The 10,799-nt window shown below is 31.8% G+C and overlaps 1 protein-coding gene across 1 annotated transcript; it reads left to right on the top strand.

Annotated features, from left to right (window-relative positions):
- Positions 1 to 6,579: 6,579 nt before the first annotated feature.
- On the top strand, positions 6,580 to 7,281 carry LOC146952087 (MFP1 attachment factor 1-like). Its single transcript, XM_085757992.1, has one exon. It carries the CDS (start codon positions 6,640 to 6,642, stop codon positions 7,078 to 7,080), a length of 441 nt encoding a protein of 146 aa, XP_085614118.1. The 5' UTR covers positions 6,580 to 6,639; the 3' UTR covers positions 7,081 to 7,281.
- Positions 7,282 to 10,799: the final 3,518 nt, after the last annotated feature.

The raw sequence follows: 10,799 nt of genomic DNA, 5'->3' as shown, positions 1-10,799 counted from the left end.
AGACATTTTAATTTTTTTAACATTCATTCGACACATAGGGTTCATTTTTAATGATAAATATTAGTATATTAATAATCTTTTTTTCCTTGTCAGATTCGAACCTTGACCCATGAACTATTTTAACTATTTAGCTCAATCATGGAACTCAACAAATCAGATAACAATAGAAATGAAAACTATGTCCTTCACTAAACCATGGGTAACTTTTTTTATCCAAAATACAAGCTATGGAAAATACTAAAATGTCCTTTTTTTATTTTTCAACTCTCTCTTCCCCCCTCTCCCCGTTCAGTTTTGTTATATACATTGTATTGTTTTGTTTTGTTATCATGTATGGTTCTATCCATTATTTTATGTTTTGTAAATTGAACACACTTTTCATAATTTCATCTTTCTCTCCTTATTATATCATATCTTTTTTTTTTGTCAAATAGTCTAGTTGCTAGAATTCACCTTATAAGGTGAATAAGTGGGGTGTCTGGGGTTCGAACTCCAGCCCCTGCATATAATAATGCATTGTCCTACCAACTGAGCTATGCTCACGGGACTATATCATATCTATTATCTCAATCTTTGTTTTTATTTTTCTCTTATAAAATGTATTCATTTATCTTTTTTTAAATCATAGTTCAATTGATAAAAATACTAAAATTATAAAGTCAAACGTCATTATCAAAGTTTGAACCACAACCTCTTCTCACCGTATGTGTGAGTTTTCAATATGTGAGTTTTCATAGAGAGAATGCTAACCATTGCCCTTGGAGCATTGATTAAAATACTAAAATAAGTAAATTTGCATCGAAAGTAGTGTAATTATTGCTAAGAAAAAGGTAAAGACTTGTATTTCTAAGATAGAGTTTCTTTTTATAAAATCCTTAACAATTGCCCTTAGGGCACTGGTTAGTGAGACCCTTATTTATTTATTAAGTGTATAGTAAACATTTTTTTATAGATAAACATGGGCACGTTGTTTTTGGAGAAAAAAAAGAAGAAGAACACCACTTGTCACGGAAACACACGAGAAAACAAAAGTGTATAATGCCCTGCGGGTTTTTAATGTTAAGAGTAATGATATTTTGACATCCATTTGATGACAACTTTGTTGACAATTTTGTTTTTCTCACTTCTTATTGATCAAAAACAATGGAGAGAGAAAAAGGAAGAGAGAGGATAACAACATCATGTGAGTATGAGAGAGAAAGTTGTCCAAAAGTTGTCAAAAAGTGGTTGTCAAAATATCATTTCTCTAATGTTAAATATCCACAATCAAGCCATTTCTTCAGGCATTTGGTAGACACCCATTAGTTGATTAGTCTCACGCATGACATGACCACTCAAAAACGTCTACTTTAAGCAAGCCTTCCTTACATTATTTATTTACTACTTATTTCCAAGATTTTAGTTAATGTTGAGTTGTTAAGAAGAAGTTGAGTTTAACCGAAATAAATTTTGACCAAATTTTACTTACTTCTCGTGTGAACGTTAGATTATCAATGAACTTTTTCAGTAATAACTTGAAGAATAAGATTGAAACTATTATATTTACTTTATTTCTTATTGTTTTGATCTCAAGTACAACAATGTGTTTATGAAATATTATCCGTTTTGAGTTGTGTAAAATTTTCACGGTTTTATCATTTGTAAAAGGTGTTTCACCGGATCATGCTAACCCGTGTTCCAAACAATAGTTAAGGTAGTAAAAAAAACAAGTTTTAGGTTGAAAACAACACTTTTTACACCACCTTTTGAAAAATTGATCACACAAATTCTAATGCAATACTACTATATTTATTTCCTTAACCGATGTCCGATGACATTGATTGGCATTTCCCTATTCGCAATGGTAGGACACAATAAACAAACTAAACTTTAAAAAGTTTCTGCAACATAGGAGAGTGGTGCATTTGCATGCCAATGACCCATGCAATGGGTAAAAAAATATCTGTAAAATATAAAGTCCTTGAAAGAATGAGAGAGCAATTATGGATGATGGCTGAGCTGAGACAACGACATGTTAGGGTGTTACCCATAGCAAAACCAAAACCCAAAAAATGAAAAAGCTGAAAGCAAAAGATACTCGGAAGTTGAAGACTAGAACTTACTCATTTTTAGGTAACAATCTGTTTGATGACTGGGTCCTGCAGCTAGCATAAATAGCTATAGTAAGCAAAACTTGTTACCTTTACAAATCAGACAAGTAATGCCAGGACAAAGAAATAAAGAAAAGCACATGAGCCAAAATCTGAAGACATACATTGGCCATAAATTGATCTTGGAATGGCCCTTGTTTTGGGGAGACTAAAAGCTAGAATAAAGTCATACATTGATCAGCAACAGATCATAGAAAGAAAAAATAAAAACAAATTAACAATATTTTCTTCTGTATTTAATTTTCATAGGTTCACTCTATTAGAGGTATAGTAAGTATTAAGTACTAAGGTAAACAACTATTTTGATATCATACTTAGTCTCTAAATACATCAAAATTATTAATACATCCACACTCTTTTAAAAGTTAATTATTTTGGACTTTGAATCTCTTTTTAAGTAGTTAATTTAATTTTTAAATGTGTCTTTTTGTTGGTCAATTGAATCCATAAAAATACTAACAAAAAGAAAATATGGATGTTTTTAAAATATTTAGAAGTTACAATGACAATATCTCACATATTTAGGGATCAAAATGATAGTTTGCTCATACATATGGTCACGTAGAGTCGGATTTTGAAACTTGATTTGTTACATTTTGGAAAAAAAGCAATCTCTTCTTCTAGATCCAATCTTTAGTTACGCGGAATTATGAATTTAGTGTATGTTTGATCAGCAGAAAGTTGGTTAAAACTCATTCTAATAAAATTGATTGTAAAGGTGAGGACTATTCACTCTTTATAAACATATTTTTAAAAATTATCTCCTCAAATGTGAGACTACTATTAACACATCATTTCATTCTCAGGATCGGGCATTTGAAGCGTTATCCGAATGACCTATTAGCTCAACGAATCTAGACAAATTCTAAAACCAATCTAAGTGTTTACATTATGTTTAACTAAACATCATAAAATTGACTTGTAAAGTGATGACAATCCGCCACTTATGAACACGTTGTTGTGATCTTTATCTCATTCAACGTGTGACTTTTAACACAATCAATTCAAACATTCACTTAGTACAATAATTGTACTTAAAATAAAAGAATTTCAATCACATTAGTTAGTTTAAATCAGCCAATTGAGTCTCTAAAATTGTTTACACATACTAAATATAAAATTTTCTATAGTTTCAGAGCTTCCTATAATTTTTGGTTCCCATAAAAACAAAAGGTTCTCGTGAAACACAGAGAATAAATTAAAGCAAAAGTAAGAAAAAAAAAGCCCTCTCGTGAGATGTGTCCCTTGTTTGCAGTGATGTGCATAATGAAAAACACTGCATCACCTTTTTCCTTCTACACTGCTCAAACAAAACAAACAAACAAAGCCTATTAGCTTTCTCATCTGCTTTCATATACATCATCAAGTGCTTCTTTGTCTTTAATTCATCCAACTTTATATATGTATGCATTGCATTTGTGTTACCACCTCATCAAGGTAACAAAAAACATGCACTTTCATAAGTGTTCATTTGTTGGGGGGTTGAAGAAGGTAATGTTTTTTGTTTTGCTTATTACTTTCTTAGTATGTGGAGAAAATCAAGAGTCTTCAGTTGTTGAGCCACAGAAGAAACATAGTCAAATGCAGCATCAACATCAGCCTACACCTCAACCATTTGATGTTTATATGTCACAGATGAGGAGAGTTCCTAATACTTCAGACCCTCTTCACAATCGTTGAGTTGTTCATGCTTTGCTTATTTATAATGTGAGTCAAGTTTGATAAATGAGCAACTTTGATCAATGTGTAGACTTTGACTAGAGAGGTATTGTAAAATTCTTTGATGAATTTTGTCAACTATGAATTCTTGAAAGTTAAGCAATATGGTGGCTACTTAGCATGTTTGTTAGTTAGCAATTAGCATTTTAATATCTCCTATATATATGCAATATGTAAATTTGGAACTTATAGTAGTGAAGTAAATGGTTAATGTTTACAATGTCTTTTGTTTTTTGTTGACCAAATGTTTCTTTTATTCCTTTGTCTCTATCTATTCTAAATTTCTTATTTAACTTGCCAAGGAATTTTCATGTTAGAATATTTTCAAAATAAAAACCATATCAAAATGTTGAACCGTGAAAGGACACAATCTATGATGTAGATATTTAAGGGTTTGATCGTGAGTTGAACCATGATCCGGAAGTTTTGTCGGATGAATGTATAGTTCAATTTTTTCTAAACGATAACAAGAATCAAAAAGCACATATAGAATAAAAATAGTTTGACCGGTCCTATAGGATCCATCTTTTTCTCGTGTAGGATATGATACATAATCATTGATTTTGCTGAGTTTATGTGCGAGTAATTGGTTACACGTCAATTATAAATCATTGATGTTGCTGAGTTTATGTGTGAGTGATTGGTCACACGTCAATTATAAATTTACTATATGTATGTTAAATATATAGTATAAAAAATAAAATGTTAGATGTAACGATAAGTTCTCCCCATACCTAATGTCTTGAAGTTTTTTGAGGAGCGAATGTTCCTCTTGTGGCAGTGGCACTGAATCATTAATCTGTTATCGTTCCATGTTATCCCCTGTCAGTGAGTAAGTTACCAATTTCATTGGAGATGTTGCAACTCCATTAACCAATCAATGTATTTGTTACTCTTCATAATTAACCAATCAATGTATTTGTTACTCTTCATAGATCAAATGTTATAGGACACCACAATTATGTAATTTATTCTTTAATTTTTGTGTGCAAATATCATATAATTGAATAAATATTTATCGTGTTTGTAATTTTCTTTTACTTTTCGTGTGTGAGTTTATTTAATTACTAAAATTTAAACATTTAAACTGAAGCAACAGTTTCGTATCACACGAGTTGCAGTGGGGCATCTAACTGTAGTTGCATGCTCGAATATAATAGCAGACGATATGAAAGAATAGATAGAGTGACAAAAAGAGAACGAAAGTAAAAGAAATTGAAGTACAACTCAATAGTGATTCGCTTTACTGAACTCTTGATGTAGCTACTATCTAGTTAGTGTTGCTAACACTCAATAACGTATGCAAAAGTGCTACTACTAGTACTATACTTTTGGTTGCCATAGAGATAGAGTACATTTATGAGTTGGAAATCAGTTCAGAATACTCTCTCAATATAGGTAAACTTTTTACATGATTGGTTGATGAAAATTGCAACACCTACAATGAATTCAAACAATAATGAATCTAGAATTTATATGCAAAGCAAACAAACGAGCAATCCAATGATTCGGTTCAAATTGACTTACGTTTGGGAGAGACAATATCTCTTCGATTCATATCAATGAGTATTTACAAGAGATATCTTACAGGAAATTAGCTTTCAGAGTTCAAGATGAACAATCTGTAATTTCTACATTTTTCCTTTCTCTCTAACCTCAATGATTTTCACTCAATAATACATTAGAAGTTTTTTGAATCCTTTCCCTAATGATTCATAGTTACCCAAGGTGTTTACTATGTGTTTCCTAACACAATAAAGTTGTCAAAAAACTCTCAACACTGAAACACTAAGTTGCGTGTTCGCTCTTTTTTGGCTGAAAAATTAAAAAATCACAAGGATATTTCACGTCTATCAAAAACTCACATTTGTAGCTTTGAAAAATTCAAGTTGAAATTGTATTGGGACGCTAGAAAAGTTGTGTTTCGGAGTCCAGAAAGTGCCAAAGATAACAACATATTAATGCTCCATGACCACAAGAGAGAGAGACACCGCCCTCCATCAAAAATCTTTAGGCATGAAGTATGTGAATCACATCTTATATATATTGAACATTTTGTCAATTCATAGTCGATTTGAAACTAGTCACTCAAACTTTCCACTCAAGTGTGAATATCTAACATCACTATACTTGATCCAACACTATAATCCCACTTCCGCTTGCATACCAAATCGAATAATGGCTATAATACTACTTGTTGAGGGAGTTCGAGGGAGCGACATGAGCAACAATTGACCAATGCTAACAATTCACTTTATAAAGTAAAATGAAATAATATTAACCGTGTGCAAATGAGTTAATAATTGGTTAAGATCTCAATCTTTGTTTTTTTTACTTTACTAACCGCTTACTTTTTTTTGTCAAGATATGAAATTCACCCATTTAAGATGAATAACGGAATATTTTTAGATTCAAACCTTAACCCTTACATACTTTAACATCCATACCAATTAAGATATGATCATAGATTAGGGACACTAACCACTTACTTTATAGGAGCCAAATTCAATACAATGATAAATTCGAACTCCAGTTGTGTACAGTAAACAAATAAAATTGAATTTGAGAAGAAAATTGTGATGTAATTTAGATTTTTAAGCAACAAAAAAGGTAGACCGTCCCATTCTATAGATCTTACTTTATAAGGCAACTCTCATACTTTTCATTAACGAAATAAAAAATAAATAAATATCAAACCGTTACGCTTCCCTCTTTCTATACAAAAACTCAAAAAGAGAAAAATCCCAATTCATTTCAAATTCACCTCACAATGTCCGACCCGGAAGCCAAACCCGAACAAGACTCCTCCCTCGCTCCACCTCCCTCTACGGAGGCTCCACCGCAACAACCAAATTTCACCGGAAACTACTCCATATGGCCTCCCGCACAACGCACTCGCGACGCCGTCAAAAACCGTTTGATCGAAACACTTTCCACTCCCTCAGTCCTCACCAAACGCTACGGCACAATGTCCGCTGACGAAGCTTCCGCCGCCGCTAGCCAGATCGAGGACGAAGCTTTCTCCGTCGCCGATGCTTCCACTTCCACGGGCAACGATAGCGTTACGATTCTTGAGGTTTACTCGAAGGAGATCAGTAAGCGCATGATCGAAACCGTTAAAGCTAAATCTCGTCTCGCTGATGACGGTAACGCCTCCGTCGGAGCTCCTTCCTCTGCCGCTGATTCCCCCGCTGTTTTGAATCTTGATTGATCATTCTGTTAATTTTAGCATTTTAGGGTTTGCTTGTTAAAGAATTGGTATTACTGTTATGGTTTGATTCTGATGTTGCTAATTTTCGTTTTATCTGCATTGTTTAGAAATTGGTGGAATCAGAGGATGTAGAGTTATACTCTGAGTATCCAATTTGTGTGTGAAATATGATATTGTTTTAACTTCATAGCTTTTTGTGTCTTATTTTGTTCTGCATTTGTTGCATTCAAATCAAAAGTATATAGAGACAGTAGAATGTAGATGACTATTATTAGAGTTAGTAATTTAAATATAGTTTACTTAGTATTTATTTAGCTAAGAAACACGGACACTCCTCTCGAATTAGGCATGCCCTGGTGTCGAATAGGCATCTGACACCGACATGGGACCGACATATATAATTATATTTAATTATGTGATTTTCTCAAATTAATATCGGCGCTGGCGTGTCAATGTCCGTGTCTGTATTCATGCTTCATAGGTATTTAACTACAATGAGTTGTTTGAAAGTTGTTTGTGAGTTAAGCAAAGTTGTTAGGTAGTTAACTCCTTTCGGTTATTTTGGTTAACTATATATATTAGGGATAGATCTCATTGATAATTCGGTTCAGTTTTAGTGTGAAATGAGAAGTATGAAATATCAAGTAGAAGCAGAATTGAAGGAGAAAAAAGAATATTTTGTACTTGTTATTTCACTTTAAAACTGAACTGAATGATAGTATGATACAATGGGATCAATTCCTTGTATATATATAGAGTTAAATTGATTGAAAGGAGTTAACTACCTAACAACTTTGGTTAACTCATGAGCAACTTTGTAACTAATTGACTGTCCGTTAATTAGAAGTTTAGGTAGGTTTGCTCCTGGAGGCTCACGAATAAAAGTTTAGGTGAGTTTGGTCGTTGAGGCTCACTAGAACCATGATCAATTCTTTTCTGTGCTTATTGATTATATTAAAACTATTGAGAATTAGATATTTTCTGAAGATTTTATTTTATTTTTTAAAAAATGTTGTCTTCATTATTGTTTTTGATTTCTGATGAGCATGAGAGAGTGTAGATAGCTTATAAGAATTAGTAATTTAAATCTAGTTTAGCTAGTCTAGTCTTTAACTACAAACAATTAGCTAGAAAATTGTTGTGTTAAGTAAAGTTGTATAGTTAACTCTTTTCAAATAGTAGGGATTGATCCCATTGTATTAGTCCGTTGAGTTTTACTGTGAAAAGAGAAGTACGAAATACCAAGTAGTAGCAGAATAGAGAAAGAAAGAGAGAGAAAATAACATTTTGCATTTCTTATTTCACAGTAAAACTCAACTGAATGCTACGGTGCTTAGTGATTATGATATTTCCTTTTTCATGCTAATAGATTTGTCTTCTATTTTGACAAAATTATAATTCCTTTCTAGCTTAAAGGAGCTGTTAATTCATGAAAATATGTAAAAATTTCAAAGGGATTGTATGAAAACAATTGAGAATTAGATATTTTGGAAAAGATTTTTTTGAAGTGTTGTTCTCATTATTTCATTATTGTAAATTATTTCTTATGAGTATGGGAGAGTGTGGATGGTTTATAAGAGTTATTAATTTAATTATAGTTTTGTTAGTCTTTAAGTACAATTAAGTAGTTAGAAAGTTGTTGAGTTAAGCAATGTTGATAGGGAGTTAACTCCTTTCAGTTATTTGGGCTAACTATATATATGTATTAGACATTGATTACATTGTTTAGGTCAGCTAAGTTTTACTGTTAAATGAGAAGTATGAAATATCAAATAAAAGCAGAATCGAGAGATAGAAAAGAACATTGTGTATTTCTTATTTCACTGTGAAACTCAACTAAATACTTCAGTGCTTAGTGATTTTGAAATCTCCTTTTCTGTACCAACTGATTTGTCTTCTGTAGACTAAATTTGAATTCCTTTCTAGCTTATAGGAGATTAGCTTATATGATAATATGGAAAAATTTATAATTAAATATTTCCAAAAACGTTTTTTTTTTTCTTTTTCTAATAGTGTTGTCATCATTGTTATATCATTGTAGATGATTTCTTATGAGCATGAGAGAGTAGGTGACTTATAAGAGTTGGTAATTTAAATCTAGTTTAGTTAGTCTTTAACTACAATTAAGTAGTTAAAAAGTAAGTAGTTAGAAAGTTGTTCGTGTTAAGCAAAGTTGTTAGGTAGTTAACTTCCTTTCTGTTATTTGAGCTAACTATATATATTAGGCATTGATCCCATTATATCAGTCACTCGTGTTTTACTCTGAATTGAGAAGTATGAAATATCACGTAGAAGCAGAACTAAGAGAGAGAAAGGAACATTTTGTACTTCTCATTTTGCAGTAAAACTCAACTGAGTACTTCGGTACTTAGTGATGTTGATTTCTCCTTTTCTGCGCCAATTGATTTGTCTTCTATTTTAGACCAAATTTGAAATCCTTTCTAGCTTACAGGAGCTGTGAATTTATGAAAATATGTGAAAATTTGAAAGAGGTTGTAAGGGAAAAAAAAGTAATTTTAAACTTGAGAAGAATCATAGAGTAATAAAGTAATTTTCAACATTCGGGTACAAGTATAAGTATGGGTTCAGAGTGGCTACCTATATCTCTTTTACCGTCCCATATCCATGTTTTGAAATTAGAGAAAACCCTGACGCATACTCAAACCCAGTCAAATCAGGGAAAACCAATCAAATTGAAGTGTGCTCGAGCGGGTATCTGCAGATATGGGTTTTGCTGTCAAGCCTATTTCCAATATTGCTTCATAATACGACCTTTTTACCAAGCACGTAATTCCTTGTTTATGTATTTATAAGGCATGGACCATTGCATAATCATGATGGTTGATCAATATTGCTTAACATTATTGTAACACCAATCTTAAGATATAAATTTTGGCTCAACAATCATAAAGAATTAATGGTAATAAAAAATTCTAGAGCTTGAATATCATTATGACTATTAATATTTCCATCCAATGTATTTGAACTATCAACACTTGAGTATGTTTTTCTCTCACTAGGAACAATATTAACCATCCTTTTTGGCTCAAAAGTGTTTAAGAAACTTAACAACTTTTATAAATAAGATAGACTTAAATATGTTATTCGTCCCTGCAAATAGGGGTCGCTTAAAATTTCGTCCCTGCAATCGCTAATCCTTTTTTTTTGCCCCTGCAAAGTTTAATCAGTTAAAAATTCGTCCCTTGACCCAGTTAATGACTGCCACGTCATCAAAATTACCATAATGGCATGGGAATTGACGAAAATACCCCTGGGCTAAATTTTTTTTTTCCTTCAAAAAAAAATTTTTTTTCAAAATTTTGAAAATTCTTTTTTAAATTAAAAAAATCTGAAAAAATAATTAAAAGTAAAAAAAAAAAATTCGGAAAAAAACTGTTAAAATTAAAACTGAAAAATTTTCTGGAAAAAATCGTAAAAAAAATTCGGGAAAAAACTGAATTTTTTTTTTGAAGAAAAAAAAACAAAAAAAAATAAGCCAGGGGTATTTTCGTCAATTCCCATGCCATTTTGTTAATTTGATGACGTGGCAGTCATTAACTTGGTCAAGGGACGAATTTTTAACTGATTAAACTTTGCAGGGGCAAAAAAAAAGGATTAGCGATTGCAGGGATGAAATTTTAAGCGACCCCTATTTGCAGGGACGAATAACATATTTAAGCCAATAAGATAAGATAAGATGTACTTGGACTATCAACAAT

The sequence above is a fragment of the Medicago sativa genome, chromosome 1 (assembly GCF_051527215.1).
Source record: "Medicago sativa cultivar Bolivia chromosome 1, Bolivia_mono, whole genome shotgun sequence".
NCBI lineage: Eukaryota > Viridiplantae > Streptophyta > Magnoliopsida > Fabales > Fabaceae > Medicago > Medicago sativa.
The sequence above is the reverse complement of the archived record's forward strand: the minus strand, read 5'-3'. Positions and strand labels throughout refer to the sequence as shown.